This window comes from Scyliorhinus canicula, chromosome 5, assembly GCF_902713615.1.
Source record: "Scyliorhinus canicula chromosome 5, sScyCan1.1, whole genome shotgun sequence".
NCBI lineage: Eukaryota > Metazoa > Chordata > Chondrichthyes > Carcharhiniformes > Scyliorhinidae > Scyliorhinus > Scyliorhinus canicula.
Genome location: NC_052150.1, coordinates 160,950,208 through 160,968,332, shown reverse-complemented (window position 1 = coordinate 160,968,332; position 18,125 = coordinate 160,950,208). Strand labels below are relative to the sequence as shown.

The window sequence follows — 18,125 nt, the reverse complement described above, 5'->3', positions numbered from 1 at the left end:
GTTTGCAACAAGTAGATCAGAAGACAGGGTGCGATTTGGGTGCTAATTGGATTTGGTCAAGATGTGAAGCAAGCAGTGGTGGGAAAGGGGTGGGAGGTCTGGAGAAATACCTCAGGAGTAAGGGAATGTTAGAAATGAGATCTGCAGAAAGGGTATCTCTCATTTATCAATGAATGGGGCTTTTTTCCAGCATTGAGTATGTTCAAATATTTTATTTATGCAAAGCCCTGAATTTTATTTGGTCCTCATTTTTTAATTACTAAAAATTAATACTTCCCAGCATCAAATGTATTGATCTAATTGTGAACAGGCACTAATGTTGTACAGATAAAAGCAAATTAATCTAGATGCTGGAATCTGAAACAAAACCAGAAAATACTGGACAATCGCAGCAGATCTGAGGAGAGAGAAGAAAGTTAACATTTTGAGTCTGGATGACTTTGCCAAAGCTGAAGAGAACTGAAGGGTCAGATTTATACTGCTGTGGGGGAGGGGTGTGGAGCAGTGGGGCTGGACAGGGACCAGCGATAGATAGAGATTGACAAGTCAGATTTATACTGCTGTGGGGGAGGGGTGTGGAGCAGTGGGGCTGGACAGGGACCAGCGATAGATAGAGAATGTTAATGGGGGTGATTAAGGCCAGGAAGGTACATAAAGAGATTAGAATGAAATAATGGCAGAAAGGTGAGCAGTGTGCCAAAGGGCAGCTCTGAACAGGGAACAAATGGCCCAGGTGGGGTTGGGGGTGGGGTTGGGGGGGGGGGGGGGGGGGGGGGGAAGACAATGGTGAGGGAATATAGTGTCGGTTTGCTCTTGAGACGAGGTGTTCCAGTATTAATGTGCTAACATTAGAAAGGCTTCACATTTTAAATCCCTGTCATGGTGCCACCAGCTGCTTTAACACATTTTGGTAATTGTGTGCACTTTTATAATATATGAAATATGGTGGCGTAGTGATTATGTGATTGGACAATCGAGGGAGAGACCTCGAGAGATGGCACGTTTTGGAGACATGGCTTGAAATTGCATAGTGGGAGTCGAGGAATTTAAATTCAGTTTTTAAAATTTAAAATAAAATTGGAAGTGAAAAAGCTGGTATCAGTAAAAAGAAATTACTACCAGACAACTCAAAGCACTGTAAAGTCACTATTGTAATGTAGGAAAATATGGGCATAGCAAGCTCCCACAAACATAGAACATAGAACATACAGTGCAGAAGAAGGTCATTTGGCCCATCGAGTCTGCACTGACCCACTTAGGCCCTCCCCGTAACCCAATAAACCCTCCTCACCTTTTTGGACATTAAGGGCAATTTAGCATGGCCAATCCACCTAAACTGCACATCTTTGGTGGGAGGAACCCGGAGCACCCGGAGGAAACCCTCGCAGACACGGGGATAACGTGTAGACTCCACACAGACAGTGCCCCAGTGGGGAATCAAACCTGGGACCCTGGCGCTGTGAAGCCACAGTGCTAGCCACATGATCAGATCATCTGTTTTTGTGATATTGATTGAGGGGATAACATTTGTCTGGACACGGAGGGATAACACCATTGTTCTTCGAAATAATGCCATTGGAATTTTCAAATGCACCTGAGAGGGTGGACTATTGGTTAGACGTCCCATCCAAAAGATGACATTGTCAGCAGCTTAGCACTCCCTTCAATGAGAGCCTTTGTTTTTGTGTTGAGGTCCTGGAGTGGGACTCGAGGAATCATGAATAATGCTGAACGTTATGTAATCATCAGTGAACATCTCCGCTATTATGTAGGGACATTTATGGATGGAACAGGTTGGGTCTGTGACACTACTCTGAGGAGCTTGTGCAGCGATGTCCTGCGACTGAGATGATCGACCGTCATCAATTGCAACCATCTTCCTTTGTGCTAGGTATGACTCCCACCAGTGAAGGGCTTCCACCCTCATTCCTATGGACTCCAGTTTTTTTAGGGCTCCTTTATCCCACACTCGGTCAAATGTTGCCTTGTTGTCAAAGGCAGTCCCACTTGCCTCACCTCAGGAGTTTAGCTCTTTTTGTCCAGATCAGGAACTGTGGCCTTGGCCGAATCCAAACTGAGCATCCGCGAGTGGGTTGATGCTGGTAAATGACACATGAAAATGAAATGAAAATCGCTTATTGACACAAGTAGGCTTCAATGAAGTTATTGTGAAAAGCCCCTAGTCGCCACATTCTGGCACCTGTTCGGGGAGGCTGGTATGGGAATTGAACCGTGCTGCTGGCCTGTCTTGGTCTGCTTTAAAACCAGCTCTTTAGCCCTGTGCTAAATCAGCCCCTAAGGGGATAACATGTTGATGATACTTTCCATCACATAGCTGATGATTGAGCATTAACTGATGCGGTGGTAATTGGCCAGTTTGCAATGGTCATTTTTGTGGTCAGGATATACCTGGCCAATTTTCCACATTTCCAGATAGATGTCAGTGCTGTAGCTGTACTGGAACAGCTTGGCCAGCGGCGTGACTAGAGTTGGAGCACAAATCTTCAGCACTATTGTCGGAATACTGTCAGGGTCCACAGCCTTTGCAGTATCCAGTGCCTTCAGCCTATTCCTGATATCATGTGGAGTGAATTATATTAACTGGAGATTGATATGTGTGACGCCAGGGACTTCAGGGGGAGGCAGAATGGATCATTCAGTGAACACAGCTGGCTGGATGGTTGCACATGCTTCAACCTTGTCTTTTGCCTGATCTGCTTTGCCATTGAGGATGGAGATTGTGAAGCCTCCTCATCCAGTTAGTTTCTAATTGTTCATCACCATTCACAAGAATGGTTCCAAAGATAAGAAACCTTAGTTATGAGGCTCGATTGGAAAGGTTGGGGACTGACCTTCTTGGAAAGAATAAGGCTTAAGAGGTGATTTGGCAGAGATGTTCAAAACCATTAGGAAGCCGGACAGAGGAGAAAGGAAGAAACTGTTCACACTTGTAACATAACTTTGAATGAGCGGGCACAGATTTAAATGATTTGCAACAGAAGCAAATGTGATGTGAGGAAAAAATAGTTTCACGAGTGTTTCAGGTCTGGAATGCACTGCTTGGAAGTGTGGTGGAGGCAGGTTCAATCGAGGCATTCAATAGGCCAATAGATTATTGTGTCTATTCAAGTAATGTGCAAGGGTATGGGTAAAAGACTGGGATGACACTTAATTCATGAGATTCCTTTGGAGAGCTGGTGCTGACATGATGGGCCAATTCGACGACTCCTGTGCCGTAACAATTCTGTAATTCAGAACTGGGTGTGGCAGGACTACAGAGCTTAGATCTGATCCATTGGTTGTGGAATTGCTGAGCTCCGTCTATTGTATGCTGCGCCTGCTGTTTGGCATGCAAGTAGAAGTAGCCCTCTGTTATAGATTCACCATATTGACTACTAATGTTTAGGTATACCTGGTGTTGCCACCTGCACTCTTCATTGAATCAGGATTGATTGCCCAGTTTGGTCGTAATGATAGAGTGGGGGATATGCTCAGCCATGAGATTACAGATTGTGGTTCACTGTACCTCATTGATGTGTTAGGAAAACAAAGGTAGTTTTAAGAGATTTATGTTTGTAATGATGAACATTGGAAATAAGATATAGTTGAAAGTGTGTGTAATTCAATGTTTCTGTTCCTGAAAAGTTAAAATGTATCGTTAGATTCAGTTAAATTTCCATCTGTCTATTGTGCTTAAAGGGGGCTAAGCCGTGAAGAATAAATAAAAGGCATAATGGTGTGGGTGTTGCTTACGATAGGAAGCCACTTTCTAGAGGAAAGGGCTTTCCTTTATTATTAGTTTTAACTGGGAGCCAGAGCAATTAGAGACGGATTGTCTGGGAGTTAGCATTTCTCAACTCTGCCAGAAGAAAGATTGGACCTGAAAACAGGCAAACTTCTGAAAGTACGAATTACAGTCCAGATAACCAGGGAATTGTGGGACAGTGTTTAAGAAGTCTTAAGTGAACAGAAACCAAGGTATTGTTCAGAAAAATTGAAGGAAGAGTAAACAAAGTACCCCAAGTTTAAGAGACAATTACAGATTTCAAGGAGAAAAGGCATATTCTATCCATAATCCAATTTTGTCATGTGTTTTTCTTAAAACTAATTTGTGATCCTGTGACTCTGATCCCCGGATTACAGTCTTTTGAGCCAGGGTTCTATTTTGAGGCAAAAAAAGAAAATACTGGACAATCTCAGCAAGTCTGTTAGCATCTGTGGAGAGAAAAGGAGCTAATGTTTTGAGTCTGGATGACTCTTTGTCAAAGCTTTCTGTTTTTGTTTGATTCCACCATCCACAGTAATTTGCTTTTATCTTCCATTCTGGGATCTTCCCGTCCACTTATAACATAAACTGCGATTGTAACAGATGCCCAGTTTTGAGTTGCTTGATCTGGTCAAAATTTATCCCATTTAGCATGATGGTTGTTCCACACGATGTATTGGTGTGTATTCCTATTGTGAAGATGGGACTACCCTGCCAGTACTGTCATGGAAAAATACACTTGTGGCAGGTAAATTGATGAGGATGAGGTTAAGTAGATTTTTATTCATTTCCTCACCACCTGTCACAGACCCAGTCTAACGGCCATGTCCTTTAGTGCTTGGGAAACTTGGCTAATAATGGCACTGCCAAACCTCTTGTGGTGATGTCTGATGTACTTGGGGTGAAGAACTTCATTTTGTGCCCTTACCACCCTCAACGCTGCTTCCAAATGGTGTTCAACATGCAGGAATGCTTATTGACCAGCTGAGGGCAGGGGTGGTGTGTATGATAATCTGAAGGAGGTTTCTTTACCCATGTTTGACCTGATGCCATGAGACCTTGTGGGTTCTAGAATCAATATTGAGGATTATAAGTGCAACGCCCTCCCAACAGTACAACATCATGCTGCCACATTGGTGGAATGTGGTGGAACATGACATACCCAGTGGTGAAATGAAATGAAATGAAAATCGCTTATTGTCACGAGTAGGCTTCAATGAAGTTACTGTGAAAAGCCCCTAGTCGCCACATTCCGGCGCCTGTCCGGGGAGGCTGGTACGGGAATCGAACCGTGCTGCTGGCCTGCTTGGTCTGCTTTAAAAGTCAGCGATTTAGCCAAGTGAGCTAAACCAGCCCCTGGTGGTATGGTATCTGGGGAATTACCTGTAAATTATAATTCTGAGAGTATGACTATGTTGTTACTTGTCTGATCTTCAGGACAATTCTTCCAATTCTTGCACAAGCCCCCAAATGTCTGTAAGGAAAGGTCGTCGGAGATTGCCGTTTCTGGCGATTGGTTCGCTGCTTCGTAGTCCATCTGTTTTTACTCCTTGTTTACTTTATGTAGCAGTTCAGTACAACTGAGTGCTTGCTCGGCCATTTCAGGGCGTAGTTAAGAGTCAGCCACATTGCTGTGGGCCTCGAGTTACATGTAAGCCAGACCAGGTAAGAATGGCAGATTTCCTTCTCTGAAGGACAGTAGTGAACCAGATGGTTTTTAAGCATCAATTAGCAATGGTTTCAAGGTCATCGTTAATGAGACTAGCTTTTACCATATACCCAAATTAAAAAAGAGAGGATGGTTGACCTTCAATGGGGTTTGGATTTCATTTTGAACCTAAAGTTTAAAAACTACCCTATTGTTTCACCTGATCACCCAATGTTGATATGTGTTGTTTATAAATATACTGTAATCTCTCCAGTCTTGACGTCTATTACTCAGAAATGCTAGTTATCCTGAAATCTGTTGAGAAGACCTAAACATTCCCTTCACATCATTGCCATCATTTTAGTACAGTACTTTGTGAAGTGGAAACATGGAAGATAGCGTTTTCATAAGTTAAACAATTTTTATTGCGGGATTTGCAATATTTTATCACTGTTTTATGTTTCGGGTAGATATATATTTGTGGTGTTTTTCTGTTCAGAATTTTGGTTTCGCATTCTAACAACGTTCTATAATCCAGAAAATTCCAAAATCCAGGAATGATTTTGTTCCAAGCATTGGAAAGGTTACAGTGTATATTTTATCTATGTAATTCATTAATTTGCTGTTCACCGGTTATGCTCAATGTTCTCTTAAGTTCTTGTCTGCTACTGATTTTAGTTGTTTGTTTTTATGTGTGGTCCCTTGGAAGTTTCTTATGTCGCTGCGCATGTGCTTTATTTGCACAGAACATAGCCTCCCAGGTTATAGTAAACAAAACAACTTTGAAATGGCTGGTATTGCTCTGAACTGGAGTTCCATTTTCAGTTATACAAGACCAGTTTGGATGAGTACCAGTCAATTCCCAAGTTTTAATGGTTTGTCCTTCTGGTTGGGGTATAATCTTGCTGCATAACTGTGCACCCATACAGCTTGGTGGTTATGTTATTTCTAAATGAATTGCTGGCACCTGAGGCTTTTGGCCAGTGAGCAGTTCTCTCTGCCAAGTCTAACATAACACTTCTTAAAAGTTTCCTTTTCATTCCTTTGCAGCTTCCTTGTTGAAAGGGCTAAAACATGCTAACATCGTTCTGCTCCATGATATCATTCATACTAAGGAAACCCTGACTCTTGTGTTTGAATATGTGGTAAGTGCTTTCCACCTCCAGTTAAGAGCAGCTGGTCACTGATGTAATGGTTTGGGTTAAAATTACAATATAATTGCATTTCTGATTGTTCTTTATCCACAAACGTAATCGGTCTCTTTGTCATGATCTAACTATGTTTTGCTTCAATTGCTCGCATTAGAAGTGTAAAGTGCATCGTCTGGTTGGCAAGGCCTCCCATAGGGCCTGTGTGCGGTGCAGTTTTTCAAATATTATCGACTACTGGTGGACTGACTGACGGTTCAGTAAGCGTAAACTGCTCTTACGCTTAGTCCTCATAAGTGGTTTTCCTTTCAGTTGTACATTTGAGTAATCAGAACAGATCCTTGTATTTAATATAAAAATAGTTTGCACCTATACAGCTGTTATTTTGCGACTTGTATCCAAAATGTGCAGATTTAATTCATAACATCCATTTGCAAAACCAGATTACAGGGGTTAAGTACCTGGTATCTCATGTTATATGAGAAATCAAGCTGACTTGTTAAATCCAGCTCTATTGTTAAATCTAGTTTTTAAAAAATTCATTTATGAGATGTCGCTAGCAAGGTCAGCATTTATTGCCCATCCGTTATTGCTCTTGTGATGCTCAAAACGTTGAGTAAAACATTTAATTTGCAGTTTTGTGCACTTCTTGTTGCATGTCTATCATTTAAACCTAAAACATTTCCTACTGCTCTGAGGCCTTTAAGTGTGGATGTATCCTTTTACTATTTTCTTCGAATATTGCAGAAAGGTAGATTTACTAACATGGGTCTTTCTGTAATTAGTGTGAACCCTCTGGGCACAGTCTTTGCCCTTACCACCTGGATGCGATTGTAAATGGATTTTACACCTAGTTGTGAAGGGGGTAAAATATTATTGGCGCGTAACGTTTATATTTTGCTCCGAGAAAGGTAAGCAGGGAGCCAGCACTGGGAATAGGATAAATTGCAAGGGGTTAATTTAGCAATAGTGACAATTTGTCACCCATTGTGATGCCCATGGATACAATTTGATCTTCAGCTCTGTTGCAGCACTTCATCTGTTGAGAGGTGGTGCAAAAATGTGGCTATACAGCCCATGATTTCCTGTCCCGTTATTTTACAACAGCAACTTGCATTTTCATAACATCTTTAACATAGTAAAATCTCCCACATACTTGATAGATGGAAAATTATGAATATAAAGTTCCTAAATTCTTGAAATGTACTCCTTGCCTAAAAAGCTCCAAAAAATCTAGAAAATTAAAGTCAGAAATGTTCTCCCAAACAGTTTCCCCTAGACTTGAACGTGGAATGGTTATCTAAAATATGGACAGTGTATGCAGAACAAAACTTTTCACTGTACCTCGGTACACATGACAATAAACAAATCCAATCCAATACCTCTGCCTCAGCGTGTTGTGAAATCTGAGCAGGTTTGACAGCATCTTTGGAGAAAGAAACAGTTAACTTCTTTGGAAAAGTTATTCTCTCCACAAGTACTGCCGGAGCTACTGAGTTTTTCCAGCATGTTTTCATTGCAGGTTTTCATCATTACAGATATCCTTTATTCACGCTATTTTATTGAAAAGAACAAACTATTTCTAAACTTCAAATTTTTCCTTTGTGTATTACATAGAACTATAGAATGGAGGTCATTCGGCCCATCGAGCTTGCACAAATCCTTCTGAAAGAACACACTACCTAGGCCCACTCTCCCGACCCATCCTTGAAACCCCACAACCCCATTTAACGTATACATCTTTGGACTGTGGGAGGAAACTGGAGAACCTGAAGGAAACCCGCGCAGACCTGGGCAGAAAGTGCAAATACCACAGAGTCACCCAAGACGGGAATTGAACCGGGTCCTGGCACTGTCCCACCATGCCGCCCTGTATTGGATAGTGTAGCAGGAGACAACTGTCCCAATAAACAGTCTCTCTCAAATATGACCTTGGTTGTTTCTGTAGACACAGAAGTCTTGGAGATATTTTGATTTGATTACAATGGGAAAGACACAGACTTCCCATTTCTTCGACACTGCCTCAATCAGTAATTCGCTTGGGATTTGTATGAATGCTTAAGTTAGAGTGGAGTATTCCAGCAAAGCAGTGCATTTGAGCAAAATGTAGTTTACTATAAAGTTGATTTTCCTTAATGGCATAATATGATGTCTGCTCCCCTGATCTTTAACCAGAGATTTCAACATCCTGTATAATTGTTTAAGCTTCAGATGATGGTACTGACCAGGAGTTTGTTTCAGTGAGATGGTGTATCTAGCATTCCTACTGATGTTTCATGTTGACTCTTTGGATGAATGTACCACTGTACAATTATTTTCAGAATAATTTGTGCCTTTTCCTTCAGGCAATACTCTGTCATGTAGCAAATAACAACTGATACATAATTAACATGAAAATGTAGCTGACCTGTTTCATTTGATGTGAAAAATGATTTATTACCTTGTTAGATTTTTTTCTTCATTTCAGTAATGCTGTTTCATTATGGTTGCATTTACTTTGGAGCCCAGAATGATATCTGATACAGGTTTATTTTATCTTATTAAAAGTAGATGTGCATGTGTGAGCCTGACATTTTTGTATCCGATAACAACAACTTGGATTTATGTGGTGCCTTCAACGTGGTAAACCTTCCCAAGGCACTTCACAGCAGCACTATCAAACATAATTTGGCACTGAACCACATAAGAAGATGTTACGATAGATGGGGTGGTTTCCAAGAGTTTATTTTATTTTTTTTAAAAATCATTTTTATTGAGAAACTTTGATTTTATACAACATTGACGCACCTTAGTAAAATACCGAAAATAACAATAATATTAACAATCATATACATTCGCCCCATCCCCATGAACAACCCAGCATTTTAACAACAACGCATATTAACACACTAATAAGTTACAGAATAAACACTACAATAATGCCCCCCATATTAACACACTAATAAGTTACAGAATAAACACTACAATAATGCCCCCCCCCCCCCCCCCCCCCTCCCCCCCCCCCCCCCCCCCCCCCCCGGTTGCTGCTGCTATTGACCCAGTTACCTATCTCTGAGCCAGGAAGTCCAAAAAAGGCTGCCATCGTTTATAGAACCCTTGTATTGATCCTCTCAGGGCAAATTTGACCTTTTCCAATTTTATAAATCCCGCCATGTCACTGATCCAGGTCTCCACACTTGGGGGCCTTGCATCCTTCCATTGTAACAGAATCCTTCGACGGGCTACTAGGGTCGCAAAGGCCAGGACACCGGCCTCTTTCGCCTCCTGCACTCCCGGCTCTACCGCAACTCCAAAAATCGCGAGTCACCACCCTGGTTTGACCCTGGATCCAACCACCCTCGACACCGTCCCCGCCACCCCCTTCCAGAATTCTTCCAGTGCTGGGCATGCCCAGAACATATGGGCGTGGTTCGCAGGACTCCCCGAACATCTGGTGCACCTGTCCTCACCCCCGAAGAACCTACTCATCCTAGTCCCGGACATGTGGGCCCGGTGCAGCACCTTAAATTGGATGAGACTAAGCCTCGCACATGAGGAGGAAGAGTTGACTCTCTCCAAGGCATCCGCCCAAGTCCCGTCCTCTATCTGCTCCCCGAGTTCCTCCTCCCATTTAGCCTTCAGCTCCTCCACTGACGACTCCTCCACCTCCTGCATTACCTTATAGATGTCAGACACCTTCCTCTCTCCTACCCACACCCCCGAAAGCAAAGGGAATCCCTCTACCTGTCGCCTAGCAAACGCCTTTACCTGCAGGTATCTGAACATGTTCCCCTGGGGAAGGCCAAATTTATCTTCCAGTTCCCCCAGGCCCGCAAACCTCCCGCCAATAAACAGGTCCCTCAATTTGCTGATGCCCGCCCTTTGCCACCCCCTGAATCCCCCATCCGTGTTCCCCGGGATGAACCGATGGTTGCCACCCAGTGGAGTTTCCAAGAGTTTATTAAAGGAGAAGAGAGAATAGAGCAGTTAAGGAGAGGTTAAGGGGAAGCAATTTGCCTTCTCAATTCTTGTCTCTAAAACAGACTGATTCACCTGGTTGGAGTTCTGATAAATCATGTACTTGTATAGCCTTGTTTGTAGTTTCCAGTCTGATTTTTCACGATACTCATCTTCCTTACCCTCTCAAGATCTGTTGCTTTTCGACACGGCATGAACCTTTGTGGAAGAACAGGAAATTGAGTGCCTTGTCCTTTTCCCATCAGAAGTTCTGATGGAGCCAGCACATTCTCAAATGGTGTGGAACGGTAGCTCAAAAGTACTAACTTGATATTATTTTTCAACAAAGTTTTTACTGTTCTTAGCCTTCTTGGCCTTTGGTACCTGGGTGAACTAGTTATGTGGATAAATCCATAGTCTTTAAGTTTTTGAACCATTAATTTGTAAACTATGGGCCATTGTCTAAATGGTAAGACCTGAATGCCATGTGTGGCAAGCATTTAGGGGCTGGTTTAGCACACAGGGCTAAATCGCTGGCTTTTAAAGCAGACCAAGGCAGGCTAGCAGCACGGTTCAATTCCCGTACCAGCCTCCCCGAACAGGCGCCGGAATGTGGCGACTAGGGGCTTTTCACAGTAACTTCATCTGAAGCCTACTCGTGACAATAAGCGATTTTCATTTCATTTCGTTTTTCATTTCTTTTCGTGCGTTGTAACTTCTTTTTTTTTCTTAAATTTTAGAGTACCGAATTATTTTTTTCCAATTAAAGGGCAATTTAGCGTGGCCAATCCACCCATCCTGCACATCTTTGGGTTGTGGGGGTGAAACCCACGCAGGCATGGGGAGAATGTGCAAACTCCACCCGACAGTGACCCAGGGCTGGGATTCGAAACCCGGGTCCTCAGCTCCGTAGGCAGCAATACTAACCACTGTGCCACCGTGCTGCCCCATGAGTTATAACGTCTGCTCAGGTCAGACAATGGAAGATTGATCTGGAGAAATTATAAGGTATGAGAAATGTCTTTCCCTTGAGATAAAAAAGGTCCATTTGTCTGGGTGGCCATAAGGACACCATAAGCGGTTCTTTATCGCACATATGATGGATTTCTCAGGTGCTGCGGCTCAAAATAATTTCCTCGTGGCTTTGAGATCTTCAGCTACCAATTCAAATGTTTTGCTCTAGCTTGACACTTTAGTTCCATGGCACCGCTGGTGTATTCTCTGAAGGATCTTGAGTCTGAGGACTCTTGGGATACCAACCTCATGATAAATTAGTAAGTCAGTAAGTAAGGAATATTACATTTGGTTTCCTCTGTCGCCCCCGGCCCTCTGTCGCCCCCGGCCCTCTGTCGCCCCCGGCCCTCTGTCGCCCCCGGCCCTCTGTCGCCCCCGCCCCCCTGTGGGCCCCCTGTCGCCCCCGGCCCTCTGTCGCCCCCCGCCCCCCTGTGGGCCCCCGTCGCCCCCTGTGGGCCCCCTGTCACCCCCCTGTGGGCCCCCTGTCACCCCCCTGTGGGCCCCCTGTCGCCCCCCCTGTGGGCCCCCTGTCACCCCCCTGTGGGCCCCCTGTCACCCCCCTGTGGGCCCCCTGTCGCCCCCCTGTGGGCCCCCTGTCGCCCCCTGCGGGCCCCCTGTCGCCCCCTGCGGGCCCCCTGTCGCCCCCTGTCACCCCCTGCGGGCCCCCTGTCGCCCCCTGCGGGCCCCCTGTCGCCCCCTGCGGGCCCCCTGTCGCCCCCTGTCGCCCCCTGCTGGCCCCCTGCCGGCCCCCTGCGGGCCCCCTGCCGGCCCCCTGCCGGCCCCCTGTGGCCCCCTGTCTCCCCCGGCCCCCTGTCGCCCCCGGCCCTCTGCCGCCCTCCGACTGCTCTATTCAGATCTACAGCTGGTAACCCTGTGTTTGCTCACTAAATTTAAAAGTGGATCTTGGCCTGAGGTGTGTGTTTGTGTGATATCGTGGTAGGGAGATATTAGAGATTTGGGGTTGGAAATGGGAACCAAATATAAAGCAGACAATTTTAATGTTTAAACGGATTAATGGAAAATACTTTTAACCGGAACTCGGAAATACACCCATACCTCGTTGAGTCACATGCTCCCATTCAGACTTCAATTCATTCGAGAATGCGTAGTGATGTGATTCACCAAGACTCATTATCTTTCAGGACATTCCTTCATGACCAAACATTATTTCATTATCAGAGTCTGATGACCTATTGGTCTATCAATGGAAGCTGGTTGCATATGAATGGCATAACTCTGGCATTTTATGTAAAGCAGTTGTATAATTGTCCCGCCATTTCCTTGTTTTCTTTTACAAGTTCTCTCATTTCAGACAGGGCCACTTATCTTTACTAATCTTTTCACATAATTATGGAAGCTTTTACAGTCCGCTTCCAGGTTCCTTGCAAGTATACACTCATACGCTTTTTCTTCCTTTTTAATCAGTCTCTTGGACCTCCTTCCTATATTCTCAACTGCTCCCAACCCTAAGACTTGCTAATTTCTAAAGCCACTTTATATGCCCATTTTGGATCTATTACTGTCCTTAATTTATTTTGTTAGCCATGGCTGGGCCGCTTTTCTTGTGTTTTTGCACCAGAAAAAAATGTACATCAATCAAAATACATACATTTGTTCCTTAATAATTAGTAATTTCCTATCCATCATATGCCTTCTGGCCAACTCGTGCTTCACAGTTCATGGTTTACTTCTTTGATTTAGGACTCTAGATTCAGTTCAGATTTCTTCACTTTCCATCCTGATGAAGAATTCTATCATGTTATGGTCACTGAACCCTAAATGATCCCATACAACAAGATTATTAATTAACACCTTCTCATTACATAATACCAAATCTAGGAAAGCATATTACGAGCCTAAAAAACTATCGCACACACATTCCAGGAATTCATTTGTCACAGTATAATTGCTAATTTTGTTGCCTAATCTATATGTTGATTAAAGTCACTCACGACTACTGTAGTGCCCTCTTTACATGCATCTTTAGTTTCCTGTTTAATGCCATCTCCTACTTCCTACCTTGCCAGTGCTGTTTGGGAACCTAGAGACACCTGCCACTAATGTTTTCTGCCTCTCTTGCTTCTTAGTTCCACCCAGACTGATTGCACATCTAGATTTTCTCAACCAATAACCTCTTGTACTGATTATATACTGAACTAACCATGCCACCCCACTTCCTTTTCCCTTTTTCCAGTCCTCCTTAAATATTGAGTACCCTTGGATATTCAGTTCCCATCATTTGTCACCCTGCAGCCATGTTTCCGTAATAGCAATCATATCATACCCGTGTGAACCAATTTGCACTGTTAATTTGTCTATGTATTCTGTATATATTCTGTATTCTATAAATACCATGTATTCTGATTCAGTGTCTTTAGATTTGCCTTTTTAACATTTTTACACAACTATGGCCATGTTTTCTGCTAGCCTTTAGGTGGGATTCTCCGACCCCGTGCCGGGTTGGAGAATCAGCGACGGGCTGCATGAATCTCGCCACGCCGGCACGCGATTCTCCATAGAGCGGAGATTTGGCGCCATTGGCACCGACGTGGTTGGCGCGGCCCCCATCGTGGGCCACTCTACGTGGCTGGCCTGCTGATTCTGCGGCCCGGATGGGCAGAGGGGCCGTAAGAAAAGAGTCGAGTCCCGCTGGCGCCGTTCTAACCTGCTCTCGGCTGGTCGGTCCTCGGCGTGTAAGGGTCAGGTGTCGGCCTTTGTGGGGGAGCAGGGGGGCCTCCGATGTGGCCTGGCCCGCGATTGGGGCCCACCGATCGGCTGGCTGGACTCTGTGGCTGGGGGCCTCCTTTCCTACGCGCTGGCTCCTGTAGTCCTGCACCATGTTGCGTCGGGGCTGGCGGGTTGACTGAGGCCACTGTGCATGCGCGCGTTGGTGCCGGTGCCACTGTGCATGTCCTCGCTGGCGCCGGCGCAACTGTGCATGCGTGGATCCCGTGGCGCACAGTTCATGCCGGGATCTGCAGCTGGAGCGAAGCGAACCACTGCAGCGCTGTGCTGGCCCCCTGTCGGGGCCAGAATTAGTCGTGGGAGCGGCCTGTTCACGCAGTCGTAAAACGTGACGGCGTATACGACAGTGTGGTCACTCTGCCGCGGGATGGGAGAATCCCACCCCTTGTTCCTTCTACCTTCCACTTTTACTTTCTACTTCTCTTTTTGGTCCTTCCCCCCCCCCCCTTTTGTGTGTCCTTGCTCAGGGCCGGGATTCTCCCCTACCCGGCGGGGCGGGGGGTTCCGGCGTAGCGGAGAAGCGGCAACCAACTGGTGCCAAAACCGGCGTCAACGGCCTTTGACGCCCGCCGGCTGGCGTCTGGGCTGGCCGAAAGGCCTTCGCCGGTTCGCGCATGCGCCGGTGCGTCAGCGGCCGCTGTCGTCACCACCGGCGCATGCTCGGTAGGGGAGTCTCTTCCACCTCCGCCATGGTGGAGGCAGTGGCGGCGGCGGAAGAAAAAGAGTGCCCCCCACGGCACTGGCCCGCCCGCCGATCGGTGGGCCCCAATCTTGGGCCAGGCCAACGTGGGGGTACCCCCCGGGGTCTGATCGCCCCGCGTTCCCCCAGGACCTCGGGAGCCCGCTCGCGCCGCCAATCCCGCCGCCACCAGAGGTACTCCAATTCCCGCCGGCAGGAGAGACCTGTCAGCGGCAGAACTTCGGCCCATCGCGGGCCAGAGAATCGCCGCGGGGGCACGCCGATCGGCGGGGCGCGATTCCCACTCCCGCCAATTCCCGGGTGCCGGAGAATTCCGGCCACGGCGGGGGCGGGATTTACGCCGGCCCCTGGTTCCCATCCCCCTGTCACTCCAGTTTAAACCCTCTCCAATTGCACTAAGAAACACCCCTGTGAGGGCATTGAACAAAGAAAAGTACAGCACAAGAACAGGCCCTTCAGCCCTCTCATGCCAATCATGATGCCCTAACTGGAAAAAAAAAATGTTGCCCTTACTTGATCCATAATCCCCCCCCCCACCCACCCGATTTCCTCCCTATTAATGTGCCCATCCAGATGTCTCTTAAATGTTGCTAATGTGCTTGTTTCCACCATATCCTCTGGCAGCGTGTAGCAGGCACCCACCACTCTCTGCTTGAAAAACGTACTTACCCCACACATCTCCCTTAAACATTCCACCTCTCACCTTGAACCTGTGCCCCCTTGTAATTGATACTTCCACCTTTGGATAAAGCCACTGACTATCCACCCTGTCTATGCCCTCATAATTTTGTAGACCCCATCAGGTCTCCCCTCAGCCTCCGTCTTTGCAGTGAAAACAATCCTAGTTTATTCAATCTCTCCTCATAGCCAACACCTGAGATCAGACAACAGCCTAGTGAACCTTCTTTGCCCTTTCTCCAAAGCTTCTGTGTCTTTCTGTGCTTCCACGTTCTTCTGACAAAGCAGTGACCAGAGCTGCACGCAATACTGTGCTGAACAGCTGGCCTAATTATTTCAAATAATGTCTCCCAAATTGCAGGACAAATCTCCAAAACCTGAAAATTGCTTCAGTTTTCTTTCTGACATCTCTGCCGCCTTCTCAGTTCAGCCTGTATTTATTGAATAATTCTAGTACCTTTAACCTTTGACTTCTTGAAAACTTCTCTTGATTCCTTCAGTTTCCTAAGCTAGCTGGACTTTAGCTCTCTGTACTTGTTTCCACAACTATTACTCCATGTTACGATTTAATCTTCTGAACCAAAGGCAAAGGCTTGTATCAGCCCATTAAGGGCCGCACCTGCTCCCAAAAGGTACGTTTCCACATGTTAGCAGTATATGAGTTTCATTTCATTAGTCTATTTTATCAGATATTATAAACAAAGACAAATTATCTCGTAGATGTTTATTGTAAGGAGGGCCTTCACGGGATGAAGAGAGAAGTAGAGTGGCTGAGAGGTTAGTGAAGGAATTCAAGCGCTTAGGACCTAGATGCAAAAGTTTGAAATGAAGGGTGTGGAGGATGTTGAGCATTCCAGAACTGGAGTAGCATGGAGTGGGGTGGGCGGTTCTCGTGAGCAAAAGCATGGAGGGATTTGAATTAAATTTGAAAGAGGAGGTTTTGAATTTTGCAATTGAACAATGGTAGTTTAAGAGTCAATCTAGACCCACAAGTACAGAGATTTATTAAAGTTTGCATTTTTACACTGGATATAAAAATAGATGAGAGGGTAACAATTTACATGTTCCTTGTCGACGTTCCCCCTCCACTTCCCCTTTTCTATTTCAGGCTCTCATTCTAGGTCCTTTCTTTCACCGTAGGTGCTTTGTTTGGTGTTTGCCTTTTTCTTCTGGCTTTGTGTTAGGCCCTCTGGTCCCCGTATCGGTCTCTCTCAGGGCTCCCCCTTGGTGTTTCCTCCGGTCTCATCCCCACCGTTGCCCCCCCCCCCCCCACACCCCTTGTTCCTGTCTGCTGTATTTGGTCCCATGCCCCCCCCTCCCCCCAATATTCAGCACTCCATATTCAGAGCCTTGGATGGAGTACTTGATCTTCTCCTGGTGGAGAAAAGCCAATAGGTCTGCCAGCCAGTCTGCAGCTGTGGGTGGTGCTGCTGATCGCCAGCTGAGCAGGATTCTCTAGCAGGCGATTAGGGCAGCAAAGGCAAGGGCGTCAGCCCATTTCCCCATATTCCCCGAACCAACCCCGAAGGCTGCCACTCTCTGGCATGGCTCCACCCTTAACCCTGATGTTGCCTCGGAGCAGGTTGTCCAGAACCCGACAAATCTGGAATAGGCCCAGAACATGTGGCTGTAGTTGGCTGGGCCTCCCTGGAATCATTCACATTTGTCCTCCACCTCTGGGAAGAATCTGCTCATTTGGGTTCTTCTCACATGTGCTCTGTGCACCATTTTTAAATTGCATGAGGCTTAGTTTTGCACAGAAGGAGGTGGAATTGTCCCTGTTCAGTGCTTCGCTCCAGAGTCCCAAGCCTAGCTCTTCCTCCAATTTCCCCCTTGTTCTGTCCAGTGGGGAGCATGTGCTTTCTCAAAGCCATCCGTATAAGTCTTTGCAGTTCCCCTTTCCCAGATTATCCGCGTCCAATAACTCCTCCAACATTGCGTCTCTCTGGTATCATGTCGTCTCCTTGTGGAGAAAGTTTTTGATTGGTAAATGGTGGAGTACCTGTCCGTTCGGTAGTTCCACACTCTCCTTCAGAACTTCTAGGGTTGCTAGTCTGTCCCCTGTGTGAAAGTCCCTGACTGTCACTGTCTCCACCTCTTGAAGGTGGCGTCTAGCATGGCTGGCGAAATTCTGTGGTTGCCGCAGATAAGGGCCATGGTGGACATCTCGGTTAGACCAAAGTGCTGCCTCATCTGGCTCCAGGTTCTTAGCGTTGCTACTATCACTGGGCTGTTTGAGTGTTTTGCTGACGGGGATGGGAGTGCTTTTGTGACGAGGGCCCGGAGGGCTGTTCCTGTGCAGGGAGACTCTTCCATTTTTACCCATTCAGTGTTCGGTTCCTTCACCCATCCCCTCACTCTCTCGGCTGTGGCTGCCCAGTGGAGCAAGTTCGAGAGGGCTAGGCCCCCCTCCTTCTTCTCCTTTGCAGTATTGTTTTCGGAATTCTTGGATTCTTCCCCCTCTCAAAAATGCCATAATGATATTGTCTA

At 46.0% G+C, this 18,125-nt stretch overlaps 1 protein-coding gene across 4 annotated transcripts in view; it reads left to right on the top strand.

Moving 5' to 3' along the window:
• cdk14 (cyclin-dependent kinase 14) overlaps window positions 1-18,125 on the top strand; it is a 776,296-nt gene that overhangs the window by 314,538 nt on the left and 443,633 nt on the right. For all 4 annotated transcript variants that reach the window (XM_038797927.1, XM_038797929.1, XM_038797930.1 and 1 more), the window contains one exon: window positions 6,465-6,559. In XM_038797927.1, coding sequence (XP_038653855.1) covers window positions 6,465-6,559 — 95 coding nt within the window. The remainder of the gene's footprint in view (window positions 1-6,464; window positions 6,560-18,125) is intronic.